This window comes from Caenorhabditis briggsae, assembly GCF_000004555.2.
Source record: "Caenorhabditis briggsae complete genome, chrIV, whole genome shotgun sequence".
Classification (NCBI taxonomy): domain Eukaryota; kingdom Metazoa; phylum Nematoda; class Chromadorea; order Rhabditida; family Rhabditidae; genus Caenorhabditis; species Caenorhabditis briggsae.
Window position 1 is genome coordinate 3120004 of NC_013487.2, and position 14848 is coordinate 3134851.

Sequence of the window (14848 nt, forward strand, 5' to 3'; positions counted from 1 at the left end):
TGCTCTCTTCTGCAAAATGGAGAAGAGGAACCACGTGGAGGAGGGTAGTTAATGGGTTGAATGATGGTTCGAAGGCAGAGAGGATAAGAGAAAAAATATAGAGTTTCAAGTGGGCTACAAAGAAATATGAACAAATATTTTGTTTGCTGTATTTTAGAGATCTTCGGAAAAGACGTTTAGCACTATTTCTCTGTTACATATTTTGCTATTTTTTAAGTGGAACAGCAATTTTGAGGTCTTTAAAAAGTAGTCTAAAATTTTCCATTTTGTCCGAAACGTTCAGAGTATACTAAACAAAAGTAGAGCTTCAATTTTGTAGTTAATAACTTTTTTGTAGCTTTTTTAGTTTTTGAGTTATATGCGATTTGAAATACCGTATTCTCATCTCCTCTTTCTGAGAGACTTGTGAGCTTCATCATCTTCAAAGACGCATATCTCAAAAACCGAAAAAGCTACAAGAACGTTGTCTATTACAAAATTGAAACTTTATTTTTGTTTAGTATACTCTGAAATTTTCAGACAAATCAGAAAAATTTGTACCGCTTTTGTATTGCTTCAAAGTTGACATTTCTTCTCCGAAAAAGTTGAAATTTTTTGACCGGCGTACTATAAAAATGAATCTATAATGAAGTTTTCATAAATTGAGTAATTTTATGAAAATTCCGAAACATATTTTTTCAGATTCTAGGACGAAAATACCGTAAGCCAAACTTTAGGCTCTTGTTCTATTCCCCGGATTTCTAATACTTTTAGACGAATTTTTTGTGAAAAAAAAATGTCAAAAAAGGACGAAAATCTAGTTTAAAAGACCCTTTTTTTAGATTACGGTAGTTTTCACTCCAAAAAATTTATCTTGATAGCATGCAATGGAAGCGACTCTAAAGATCTTACTAAACCATAAAATGGGCATTTTGAAATTGTAGAAAAAAAAGAATTCATTCTCCTGCAAATGGTCCAAAAATTTTTTTTTTCAAAAAATCGAAAAATCCATTCTAACTGGATTACTGTACTTTTCACAACCAATTTTTCCGTTTGGTCTACAGTAACCCTTGAATTACACAGTTACTGTATATTTTACAAGCTACAAAGTCAGCTTCAAAAAAGTTAGAATTCCTCGGAAAGTAAGAAAAGATAGAGATAATTGGACGAAGTTGTTTCTAATGAAATATTAATGTGCAATTTTAGGTAATTAAGTCAACATCAATTAGGTAACATATATAACCAGAAATGTGATTCTATTTATCTTAAAACCAAAAAAAAGATTTATTCTAATGATTAGCGCAAAAAAGTTTTCAACTAATCTAAAGTGATTGAAACAGTATTAGAAAAGATCTACCCTGAATTTCAAAACTTCCGAGAAAAATTCTCAGATTTAAAGAGAGAAAGATCCTGCAAAAAAACTCCTAACGCTTAAGAAAAAAAAGTTTTAAATTAAAAAAGAAACTCTTTCTTTTTCTGTTATTGTCGGTGCGAATCCCTTTGAAGAATAAAACGGAGGGGATGAGATTAAAAGTGACGAATAAAATGGAATTCGTTTCAAAAGTGCAAAATAAAGGCTTCTCGAAGTTTCTGAATCTCCTGAGCTCGATGCGGTTGCAAGTGTCGGATTGAAAAATGAAGCTAGAACTGGGAAATAATTTTTGTTCTTGAAATCATGGAACTTTTGAAACGGAAATTCAAAAAGATTTTTTTTTTTTGCAAACAAAAACTTTGCCCAACTGAGAATTTCAAATGTATCACCTTTCCAAGACCCTCTTGCTTCTTCTGAAAGAGAGAGAGAGAGAGAGAGAGAGAGAGAGAGAGAGGGAGAGAGAGAGAGGATTCAAATGTCAGACATGTCAGGTGTAAGAGGTCAAAGAACCAAAAGAGCACTGGATTTTCGAGAAAAAAATATATGTTCAAAAAATTCTCCCGTTTGAATGGCAAGAGGTACTACTAGAAACTTATTACAGGTTACTGAAGCAGTAAAAATGTTTTTCATAGAACCTTATTTACTGCTACAGTAAACCGAAATATGTCCCAATTTTTATTACACTAACATTACACATGGTACCTGAAACTTTAATTCAGGTTACTGTAGCAGTAAAAAACCAATATCATCTTATGAAAATGAAAATTTTACTGCTACAGTAACCCGAACGAGATAAGCCACATGCAAACTGTTGCCCAATGAGATTAGCTAGGTTAAGTATTGGCCTATAATAATTTGATGAAGCAGTAAAATTTTTTCACAACTTCTTTTCTTGTGAAAAACAGTGAACTGGCAGTTGCTCCGCTGCAATGCTAAATTGAACTTATAGACCTTGCGTACTTTTAGTCTGTACCTAGAATATTGAAATTGGGATGAAACATTTTGAAAACTGGAAATGATTATTTTGAAAGGGTAAAAAGTAGCTGGGATGCTTGGAAAAATACTTGGTAAAATTTTAGGAAGAATTCGCGCGATGGGGGTAATTGAAGAAAAAAAAACCAAAAGTTGTGTTCATGATGAAACAGGATATTTTCCGAATCCGAAACTCTGTAAAAAGGTTTAGAAAAAAACGAGGGGGAACATGAAAAAATGAATTTATCAAAATTTTTTTCAAATGCGACCCTCGAGGAGTTGAACTTGTGGACCCATCGTTGGAGGTGCCGCGTTGCTACCAATTGAGCCATGTTTTTCCTAAGCTGGTGTCATATATAAAAGACATCACAGCTGTGTCAGCACCGATTACAGTACACGGTTAACTCAGAGTGCATACTCTCACACCCCGAGAACGTTCCTCTATCCGTTAAAAAAAAATTTCAACTGTTTCAGAATGTCTTTTTTATGTTTTAGTGAAAAGTTAAAGTCACTATTTCAGAGAGAATGTTCGCCTAATTGTAAGAACTTCTTCGATACATCCAAGCCAAAATTTTGACAATCAGGATGTTCTCACAATTATAGTTTTTTTTTTAAGAAAAAGTGTTTTGGATGTATTGAAATGAGGAATATTCACAATTCTAATGCTTCATAATTCAAATTGATCATAAGACTCTTTAAAGGGGGGGGGGGACAAGAGATTTTTCGGAGGATTTTTGTAGCCAGAGTATACATTCTACCGTAACGGTGTACAACGCTTAATATCACTCTGCGTACCGCTGTCGTCCTCACCCTTATGTTTAACACAGGGCGCTCGCTCCTCCTTTGCACATGTGGCTCAGTCGGTAGCGGCGCCGCACCTTCAATACTCGCCCCGACAAGTTCAACTCCTCGAGGGGCATATTTAAACGGAATTTCGAGAAGATTATTTTTTTCATGTCCCCCCACCTTTAAAAATCGCTACAGTACCCCAAAAACCAAAGCAGAACATTTCAAAAAAATGAGAAAAATAAGTCAAAAAAGGCAATCTTTCAAAAAACTAGTCCATTTTAGTTATATATACCTAACACCCAAAAAAGGTGGAGGGGCCAAAAAAGATCAATTTTTGTGTTCCAATTTGAGGAACAAAAAAGAAGGAAATCATGCTTATTATTTCCTCTTTTTTACACACTTTTTTGTTTTTATCTGATTTTATAGTGTTTTATCTAGATTTTTGTAATACGAAAAAAAATAAAAAGAAAAATTGAAAAAGTTGAAGGAGTTGACAGAGAAGAATTCGTCAAAAATGGGGAAAAAATTTTAAAGTTCTGAAAATCAAAAAATTCAAAAAATCCGGAAAATGTGTTTTTTAGAATTTGAGAAACTTAAACTAAAAGTTTCTGAAATTCAATTTTCTGTAATATATAAACTATAAGATAAACTTTCTGCGTCTCCACCTAACATGTGCTATTTACGCTCGCCGCTTCGATATCTCTACCGTATTCAGACTGCAAAAAATACTCTCTAACCTTTTTTTTCTTCTCAGACAACAATAATATTTTTAAAAAAACTAAAACATTTTTGGTTATTTTCTGGGATAAATTCGAATTCGTTGTATTAAAGAAGTTGCTAGATTTTGGATAATATTTTTCCTAGAAAAAATGTTCAGGAATTCCAGAAATCTTCTCCACAATAACAATTTAAAAAATTCAAAAAATGTTGTATTAAAAGTTTTTTTTGAATTTTCAAAAAAAATTGTTTATATCACAACTCATTGCAACCAAAAAAGCATTTATTCCGTTTCGAGACCAATAAAATTTCTAGAAACTTCCAAAAATTGAAATTTTAAACTTTTTGAAAATAAGGATGGATATTCACTATATTACTGTATTTTTCGTTCAGTTTGGGTCTACAGTAACATACAGTAACCCAATAAAGGCAACGGAACTTTTCTCTACAGTAACCTTGAAGATTATTCAGTCAGTTTTCGGTCTACAGTAATCTAAAAGTCAAGCTACGCAGTCAAGATTCCAGTTTCATATTTCAAGTTTCCGTTGGAATTTCAGACAGCCAAATTGAACCAACTGCATCTGTGTGGGTGGAAGACGATAAAAGTGAATCATGGGAAACAGAAAAAAAATTCCCTCCCAGAATTTTTTTCCTGGAGCCTAATCGAAAAATCCAATCAAAAATCCTTCCACTATAAAAACCCCTCCAAGATCTCAGAATTTCCTTATCATTCTCCATGAATTCCTCTATCCTCGTCTTGCTGAGCATTTGTGCTTTCTATTGTGCGAATGCACAGTATGGAGCACAAAATGCTCCACCGGCACAGTACTACCCGCAGCCGTTGAGTGATAGTGAGTTTTTTTTGTTTTTTTTTTTTGGCAATCGCGCTCTATTGAGGAATCGCGTACATTATTGGTTCAAGGAGTATTGTGAAATCAAACGGAATGGTAATAGTTTTGAAAAGTACAGTAATCCAGTTAGAATTCATCGTTTTGAGACCGCAATAAGAGAAAATGAAATTTTCTTACTTTTCGAATTTTCCGGAAAACGATTTTAGTTCAGAACTTCAAAGTTTTTCAACCTTTTTCGACAAAATCAAACATTTTTGGAAATTCCATTTTAATCGAATTCAGAAGTGTTAAAAATCGTTGTTAGTATTAAAGAAAGATGGATGAAACAGAACATTTTGAATCGTTTTTCAGTTTTTCAAAATTCCGAAAATTCTAGTAACAAAAAGAGAAAAATTTTAGATTTCTGACAAAAGTGTTCTCCAAAATTCGAAAAGCTTGTGAAGCATACAGTAATCTGGTAGTTTAAACGTTACTGTAGACCAAACCGAATGTAAATAGCATAGTTGAGAACGGGCCGGCTGCTAACTTGACTCTAAAACGAGATATTCAGACGGTTTTGGTATCATTTCAGCCGGATTCCAGTCCGATAACATGTCGAAAAATGTGTTTGAAGTACAAAAAATTTGTTTTTTGCCAAATTGATCAAAAATTGTCAATCAAACACACTTTTCGACCTTTTGTTGGACCGGTATCCGGCTGAAACAATGAAGGCGTGATGGGACCTGTTGAGATCTTTCAGATGGTACCAAAACCGTCTGGGTATCTCGTTTCAGAGACAAGATATCAGCCGGCCCGCTTGAAACTATGGTAAATAGTATTGAAAAGTACAGTAATCCAGTTAGCACTCATTTCGAAATTTGATTTTTTCGAACTTTTTTTCAAAGAAATTCGAAATGTTGACTTACCATTGAAAATCAGAAGAATTTTTCTAAAAAAAATTTTTTTTCAGCTACAGAAAATTTCAAATTTTTTTCCTCCAATTTTCGAAAAAAAATTGAAAGTATCCAAAAATCGATTATCGCTTTGAAGAAACAAGGCTGAAACAGAAAAAGTTAGAAAATTTTTTTTTTCAAAATGTTCATGAAAAAAAAAAATTTTCTTCTAATGTTTTTAACCCTTCTTGTATTATGGAATTATTCAGAAATCCCTTTTAGTATTAACGAAATGAGGCTGAAGCAGAAATGTTTTTAAAGGTGGGGGGAAAGGAGATTTTTCGTAGTTTTTTTGTAGCTAGAGTATGCATTCTACCGTCACGGTGTACAACGCTTAATGTCACTCTGCGTACAGCGGTCGTCCTCGCCTTTATGTATGCAATCGGGCAGCGGCTGCCTCTTTGCCCGCGTGGCTCAGTCGGTAGCGGCGCCGCACCTTCAATACCTGTCTCGACAAGTTCAACTCCTCGAGGGGCATATTTAAACGGAATTTCGAGAAGATTATTTTTTTTAATTTTTTCAAATTATTCAAAAAAGAGCTAAGCGTATTGAAGAAACAAGGCTGAAGCAGAAAAAAGTTTCGAAATATTCAAAAGCAATTTTTTGAATTTTAAAAGTTTCATTATTGCAAAATTATCGAAAATGACTTTTAGTATTGAGGAAATGAGGCTGAAAAAGAATTTTTTTGATTGAAAAAAAACCATTATCATGATTACTGTAGACCAAACGGATTGAAATAGTTATGAAATGTACAGTAATCCAGTTAGAATTCATTTTCTTAATTCCCTAAATTTCTCGAGGCAGTAATTGAAAAAAAAGATAAAATTGGAAATTGTAAAAAAAAACTATTGAAAACAGTAATTTTACGAAATTTTTGAAAAAATATTCTAGAAAAAAATCAAAGTTCCAAAATTATGGGATCATTTCAGTTCAAGTTTTTGGATTTTTCGTTAAAAAATGTAAAAAATGAAAAAAAAATTCTCAAAATTCCTAAATTTACTTGTTTCTGGATTTTGGAATGAGGAATTAAATGGAAAATTGGAAAAAAATTTCGAATTTTTAAAAAACTTTGAATTCTGTCTAGAGTCTAAATATTGAAAAGTTGCTACTAATATTAAACAAACATGACTGGAACAGAGAAAAATTCAAAAAATTAACAAAAAATGCAATTTCTTCCGAATTCCAAAATTTTTATTAAAAAGGAGAAAGTATTCTAGAAAATCTGAAAAAATTCAAAATTTCAAAAAACAGACAAACGTCACTTTTACTTTTCAATTTCCAGTATGTTTTCCTGTTGTCTTATCACGTCCCCCTCCTTCCCTTTTCTCTCTAAATCTCTCATCCCATATGACAAAAATATGACTCAAAAATAAATATCCTCAAAACCACGTCGCAAAAAAAACATTTTAAAACACATCTGGACATCTGGATGCACAGACAGACCTATTTTGCAGACTATGTCTGCACGATTCAAGCCAACTACGGACTCCTTGGACAGGATGGAAAACGTAAACCATTTTTTTTTGTAAATTTTTTTGAAATTCAAATCTTCCAGATTACCGCCCAACCACCAACTTCTGCCAAGACTCATTCAAGCAGGACTCGTGCGACAAGTGCTGTAAAATGGCCGCCCGTATCGATGGAACCAATATTAAGGAGGTAAATGTGCTCTATTGAGAATTTTTAAACTTTTGAAAATTTCAAAATTTCAGGAATCCATCGTCGGCTTCAAAATGGTCTTGGAGAGACAGCCGTTGTGCGTTTGCTGCTCCCCGAATGCTGGATATTGAGAAAATTGATTTTTTAAAATTTTATAATTGTTTATGTTCCAAATAAATTTGAATTCCCAGCAGCTGTTTATTTTTGTTTTTTTTTTTCAGATAATTATGACAAAAATCTTTTGGGTTACTGTAGAGAAGCGTTAAATTCCTATGCGCCTTTAAAGTTTTCAGATTTTTCAAAAATGAGGATTTTTAGCCTAAAATTTCTCGATTTTAAGCAATTTCCGCAGTTTTTTTGGGATAATTTTCATAGTTTTTATCGAATGTTCAGCTATTTTCATCTGAAAATCTATGAAAAATTGGCGAAAATTAAAAAAAATTGGCTAAAAATATAAATTTTTGGAAAATCTAGAAAATGTGAAGGCACAAGACGACGATTTCGCTGCTGAACTGCTTCATTGTGGTGACATTTGCGAATTCAAAATAAAAAGCGGATTCCTAAAAATCTACCTTAAAGGAGGGGAGACATCAAAATATTCAAAATTTTCATTTTTTCTCAAAAGATGTGAATCTGAAGTATACGTATAGCTGCCTACTAAAAACCTGAAAAAACAGCTCATTGGCGAAAAAAATGCGTCTTTCTCTTACCGTAATTTCTTCACCCGCTCGCTGCGGCGGCGCTGCTTTATAACGCAAATCAACGCACCGGTCTCCTCTTACACCCGTAGTGTAGTGCGTACGCTCTAGGTTAGCATTCAGAAGGCCAGAAATTCAATGCTGGTGGTTTCCTTTTTTTCTTTGTTTGTTTCTTTTGTACTCGACTTTTTGAAGTTGGAATTTATAAAGAGCTAACAGCGTGCCGTCAGGGTTTTACTCCGAGGGATCAAAAGTAATTTAAAATTGAAAATTGATGCATTTTATTTTGTTAACAAATAAATTATGCGTAAAGAATACAATTAACTTTTAGAAAGAGACCCAACAATCCAAAAAAAATTATAAAATTAGAAACATTTTCCTGCCGAATCGGTAGTCGCAAGGCGAAGGGAGCAGCAGAAGTGAAGACAGTTGCTGAAAATACCATTCATGAAACATGCTGTATTGCTGTCCTTTTCAGAGTAATAATGAGACGAAAAAATACAAACAGAAAGAAGGATGAAACGACTATCGGAGAGAAAATAGTGTTTTTTTTTTGCATGTCTGAAGAAAAGCCCAGCCATTGGCCAAATAACCAGTAAATTGAACTTGAAATTTGAAAGAAAAATTCTATTTCATAAGAGTTTTGCAATAAATTAGCAAAACACGGTTTTTTAAAGTTTAAAATCGTAAAAAATTGAAAAAATAAAGAAAAAAATAAAAAAAGTTTGCGCGTGGGATTGCGTGCTTTAGGTGCGAACACCGCGACGTCAGAATGCACGTCCCCCGAAATTTTTGCTGTCTGGCCCCCTTTAAAATTCAACCTTAAAATTCCCGTTTTTTCAAGATTTTCAGCCAAAAAATGGCTGAAAATCCATAAATATAAACCAAATTCCCTCGCTTTTTCGACGCCGCTCGTAAATCGACACACCGCTCTCTCTGCGTCTCCGCGCGGCGCACACTCTCTCCTTGCTGGTCTCGCCGCGATGGCGCACACAGGACAACGAGTGTGACCGTATCCACCTGCTTCGCTGTTCGCAATTTTCTTTTATTTTTCTTTCGATTCCTACTTTTTATTGGGATTTTTGCGAATTTTATCACGAAATTTTGCGTTTCGACGGCTTCAGAAAATTTGCGAGCTAGAAAATTGTCGATTCTCATTCTTTTTTCACCTAGAAATAGGTCTTTAATCGTTGAAAATTCGAATTTTCCAATTTCTGCCCTAAAATGACCACCTAGAAAAGCATCGATCTTCATCCTTTTTTTCCGCCTGAAAGTTGTTTTTTTGTCGTTGAGAACTCGAATTTTTAATTTTTGTTCTAAACTTGATTTCTAATTTTTCCTTTTTTAAGGGTTAACCGTCGTCGTCATGGCCAAGTCCAAGAACCACACCAATCACAACCAGAGTGAGTATTTTTATCTTGAAAACGAGGAAGTTTGGAGATGAAAAAATTGTTTCTAAAAATCAATTTTGAAGTGTTTTTGAGCAGTTTTCTGTTTTATTTTTGAGAAAAGAAACTGATTTTGTTGCTGAGTTCTAGTGCTCGTCTGTCAAGAAACTTGTCGTTCGTTGCAGGGCCAGGAATTCCAGCACAATATTTTGATCGTAACTTTTTTACTGAATTTTTAGTATTTCTCAGTAAACTAGGCAAAAAACTGGGAATCGGTGGGCACAATGGGGTTTCGAGAGCCGGCGGATTCCCTCTGGAGGTAAAAGGCTCCGGGGAGTACTCGCCGATCCTCCGCCACATTTTGCTGAGAGGTTATGGCGGAAGATCAGCAGAGTCCACGTAGTTTGGAGAATCAGCGGATACCCTTTGGAGCCACTTTGTATCTGTCGTTTTTCCGAAGAATCCCCTTGTCTCCTCCGATCCTCCGCCACAACTTGCGGAATGTTTACCCTCGAAAAAACTAAAAATTTCAACCTAAATTTCTCTCATTTTTCAGACAAGAAGGCTCACCGCAATGGAATCAAGAAGCCAAAGAAGCACGTCTTCCTCTCCATGAAGGGAGTCGACGCCAAGTTCCTGAAGAATCTCCGCTTCGCCAGAAAGAACAACAAGCGCCAGATCAACAAACCTGTCGAGTCCAAGGCCTAAATTCGTTGTTGATTCACAATAAACTTTGTTATTTTTAATACAACTTGTTTTTTGTTCATTTTTTGTATTTAGGACAGATTTACACTGGTTAGGGTCCCGGTTCGCGTTTCTTCGTTGTTGTCTTCTGGGTTAGCTGGAATAGAATTTTCAGATGAAAGACGATACATTGACCCGAAAACTGATCGCCGATGCCGAAGGCGCTGGTGAGGATCGTCGGCTGCAACAAATTGCTACGTTTTTCCGCGAGAGTCGGAAAGTTGAAGAACCAAAGACAGCTGAAGTGGTCAAAGTGACAAGAGCTGTAATTTCAGTCAAAAAAGGAGGGGAAATAATTCATTTTTCAGCTAGAACTAGTGGAGTTGTCAATGCTGAAACAGAAGCAAATAGCGGAGATGAACAAGCGACAGGCGCTGGAATTCGACTCGTTCGCTGGAGAAATCGATAGTGAGATCGAGTTGATGTACAAGAAGATGGAGACGGCGAAGGCCGAGTTGGCGGATGCGAAAATTGTGAAAAAGTGAATTTTCGAAAAAATAGGTGGCGCGAAATTGAAAATTTTGAAATTCAGAAATCGCCAAGAATACCGAAAACTGGTGAATGTGATGAATGAGGTGCCAACGCGAGCGGAGACCGCCCGTAAGCTAGAAGAGGTCCGTGATGAGCTGGAACGACAACACGACCGGCAGAAGGTTCTCGAAGCGAAGCTCACGGATCGCCGGAATCATTTGCAGGCTTTTAATGTGATTTTGTCGAATTTCCAGAGGTTTTGTACAGGTTCGTCGTGGATTTGAAAGCTCTGGAACGCGAAATTTCAAACAAAAATCGATTTTGAAGCCAAAAAGCCCTTTTTGTGAGCACAAAAATAACGAAAAAGTTGATTTTTAAACTCTGAAATGGCTAAAAATGGCTGCATTTTCGATTTAAACGCATTTTTTGAAGTTTTCAATTGATTTTCGTGAATTCCATGTCATTTTATAGCAATTTTGGCGCTCAAAAACCTGGAAATCGCGTAATTCTTCGATTGTTTTTCTCAATTTTTTCAACTAATTACTGCCGGAAATTTCGAAAAATCGACAGTAATTTGGCTGGAAAAGCATGATGGCCGTGGACTAGGAAACCCTCGTTTCTTGAATTTTTCTAAACAAAAATGCCATAGCTATTTCTGGTCGATTTTTGGTATTTGAAGCACCAAAATGGCTCGAAATAGGATTAGAATTGACTAAAGTCTTGGTTTTCGGCATAAAAATTCAAAATTTTAGTCATTTTTTCACATTTTGACTGTTTTTCAAACCTGTTCGCGTCGATTTTGCCCAATTTCTCGAAAAATTAACGATAACAGTTCAAAAAATGGACGGAAATCGGCTGAAATCTGCTGAAAAAGCATGGTGGCTGTGGACTAGTAAAATCCTCTTCCAAATGACCATTTTCAGGATCTTCAGGCGATTTTTAGTAGAAAAAATCGATACATTCTGCCAGAAAATTCAGAGAAAAGTCGATAAAATAGTTGCTTTTGACCTGACTATCGGCTCAAAAAGTTTCGAAAATCAGATTTTTAGCTCTAAAATCACAAAATTCCAGCGAAAAAACCAGTTAATAAAAGCTGAAACTCGAAAAAAAAACTTCCAGAAACTCAATTTTCCGCAATTTCTATGAAAAAAAAATTGAGTTTTTCCTAGAAAATCTGATTTGTTTTGGTCATTTTCGCTTTTTTTCTTCGAATTACAGTAGCTGAAATGGGTCGAAAACGTACGAATTTTGAGAAAACAGTTTTTTTAAATCAAAAAAAAAGTCCCCGAATTCCAGTTTTGAACCGGAAAACTTTAAAAAATCTATTCCTTAAAATCAAAAAATCCGAAATTTCCATTCTCCAGAAGACGATGACGACGACGAGACGGGGATTTCTAACAACGGCGACAACGACGATGATGATTCGGCGTCAGTGAGTGAGAAGCAGGAGGATGAGAAGTGATCGAGGAGACAACGACGATGACAATTTGTGATATCTGCCTACTAGAATGATCTCTCATTTTTCTGTATTTTTCCTCCCTTTTTTCTGTATCTCCATTTAATTTATTGTATTTTTCCGATTCGATTTCAATTTTTCCCAAAAAATATCAAAGAATATTCCCCACATAATCAAGGTCTCATATCGCTATTAACCTAATTGCAAAAATGAAAAATATTCAAAATTTTTGGGATTTTTCGAGAAAAAGATCTAGAAAATCCTATTTTTTTAACTAAAAAATTGAAATAATTATAGCAAATTTTGGGGATTTTCGAAAATTCGAAAAATAAATTCTGATAAAAAAGACCTAAAAATTTGAGATTTTTTCGAAAATTGAGACTTAAAAAATGTAATTTTGACCGAAAAAAAATCGTATTTTCCTGGCCTAGAAAACCCCTAATTTTGATAAATTCGGTCATAATGATAACAGAATCAGTCACAAACAAAAAATCATCGAAATATGAGTTTTTTTTTCAAAAAATTGCGAAATTTTTGTCAACTTTTTTGATATATAACTTATAATATAAGTTCTTGGTGTTGCCTAGATAAATAGCTGCCAACAGAAGAGAATGGACGATATTTGGGAGGATTTGTATTTTTGGTGAGTTTTTTTTTCAAATGTTTGTTGTTGTTGGAAAAAAGTACAGTAATCCTGAAAAAAATCCCAAAAAAAATTTTTTTTTTCTGTATCAAAAAGTTGTTTTATTTCTCTTAAAAATGTAAAATTTACTTCTCTTGTGTTCCAAATTCGTCCGAATTTCTGGAAAATTCGAGTTTTTCGAAATTTGAAAATTTTCGAAAGTTTGTAGTGTTTATGCTCATTTGAAGCTATAATTGAGCTCAGCCAAAATATACACTTTTCATAAAATTCTGAGCAAAACCAGCAAAGTTATGATAATTTCAAGCTATTTTCGAAATTTCGATTTTTGCAAAATTTCCCTTTTTTTGCTCAACCTAAGCCATGTTTATGCTCATTTTGAAGCTATTAACAAACTAAATCCAAATATATAAGTTTCATGAAATTCTGAGCAAAACTATAAAAGTTATGAGGGGTTTCAATTTTTCACATTTTTCACTGTTTTACCAATGACATTTTTGTGTGAAGTTGTTCAAATATTCGATAAAACGAATATACTGGAAAGGTTTACACTCATTTTGAAGCTATAAAAGAGCTGAATTAGAATATGAAATTTCCATAAAATTTGGAGAAAAGCGGAGAAAGTTATAATTTGAAATTTTCACATCTTTTTCACTGTTTCTCCGATGACATTTTATTGTCGAAGTTGATCCGATTTTCGATCCATCCCAATTGATGTAAGGCCGATTTTCGATAAAGCCTTTTGTTCTTCGAAGTGATGAATTGCTTGATTTGCTTTGATAAATTATGGTTTTCATTCGCTTTTTTTTTTGAAATTTCGGAATTTTTCAAAAATTTTTTTCGAAATTTGTCATGTTTATACTCATTTTGAAGCGATTTTTAAACTGAATCTAAATATATGAGTCTAATCAAATTTTAAACAAAACAAATAATTATGGTGGTAATTTGTAATTTTTAACCTTTTTTTGTTGTGGTAAAGCCCTAAAAATCGAAAATTTCTAGAAACATCAAGATTGTGTTTGGTAAACAAGCTATTTTCTAATAAAAATATTTTGCTCTTACGAAACATGGTTTTATGGCCTGTTTAAAGACTAAAAAAAACCTAAATTTTCAAAAAAAAAATTCCAAATGGGCCATGTTTATACTGATTTGAAAGCTTTTGTCCAGTTAAATCTGAATATACAATTTTCATAACTTTCTGAACAAACTGGCAAAGTTATGAAAATTTCAATCCCACCCCTAAATTTGTATTCTCAAACTGTTTCCAAATTAGGTTATTTTAGACTCATTTTGAAGCTAATTTTAAGCTGAATCTAAAAATATAAATTTAACAAGATTTTGAGAAAAACTGTCAGGGTTATGAGGAATTCAATTTGTCACACTTTTTCGCTGTTTCTCCAACTACAGATTTGTGTTGAACAGTTTCATTTTTGATAGTACGGAAGATAGTACGTTTTTGATAGTACGTAAGGTTTTAGACTAGGAAAAAAATAAGAAGTTTTTGTTGAAAATTTCCGAAACTTCGAAATTTCAATTTTTCAAAAATAGTCTGGTTTATACTCATTCTGAAGATGACAGTGAGCGGAATCCGAAAATCTCAATATTATAAAAACCCGAGGACAAATATCAAAGCTATGATAACTTCTATTCTTAACAATATTTTTCTCTGTTTCCCCTATTACATTTTCGTGTTAAAGTTTTTCAAATTTTCGATCAAATATATTCACTATGACTTTTGTTCAAAATGATGAATTGCCTGATTTGCTTTGATAAATTATGGTTTCATTCGCTTTCTGTGAAATTTTGAAAAATTTGGAAACTTCAATATGTTTTAAATGAGGCCATGTTCATACTCATTTTGAAGCGATTTTGAGCTGAATTTAAATATATGAGTCTCATCAAATTTTAAACAAAACTGATTTGGTGGTGCTTTGAAATTTTAAAGGGGGATTCCGACCAAAAATTTTTATTGCATTAAAATTTGTTAAAAGTTATCTATTTTCCGAATATTATTGCGACAAAATTCAAAAAAAATCCGGAATTCCCAAAAAACGCCGTTGAAAAGAAAGAAAATTCAAAAAAAGGTGCCGCCGGGGGACGAGGATTTTCAGTGAGAAACCTAGGCCACGGCAGCGGGCGCCTTTCCTACGTGGCAAATTTTCCGGATTTTTTTCAATTTC

At 33.8% G+C, this 14848-nt stretch overlaps 3 protein-coding genes across 3 annotated transcripts; all 3 read left to right on the forward strand.

The window, feature by feature from the left end:
- Positions 1–4565: 4565 nt before the first annotated feature.
- Positions 4566–7402, forward strand: CBG22399 (the record flags this gene model as incomplete). The annotated part of the gene is made up of 3 exons (XM_002647169.1): positions 4566–4680; positions 7168–7271; positions 7325–7402. 3 exons carry the CDS (start codon positions 4566–4568, stop codon positions 7400–7402), a joined length of 297 nt encoding a protein of 98 aa, XP_002647215.1.
- Positions 7403–9969: 2567 nt separating this feature from the next.
- Positions 9970–10065, forward strand: Cbr-rpl-29 (the record flags this gene model as incomplete). The annotated part of the gene is made up of 1 exon (XM_002647170.2): positions 9970–10065. One exon carries the CDS (start codon positions 9970–9972, stop codon positions 10063–10065), a length of 96 nt encoding a protein of 31 aa, XP_002647216.2.
- A 151-nt stretch (positions 10066–10216) lies between these two features.
- Positions 10217–12034, forward strand: CBG22401 (the record flags this gene model as incomplete). Its single annotated transcript, XM_002647171.1, has 4 exons — positions 10217–10366; positions 10410–10582; positions 10634–10839; positions 11937–12034. 4 exons carry the CDS (start codon positions 10217–10219, stop codon positions 12032–12034), a joined length of 627 nt encoding a protein of 208 aa, XP_002647217.1.
- Between the last annotated feature and the right edge of the window lie 2814 nt (positions 12035–14848).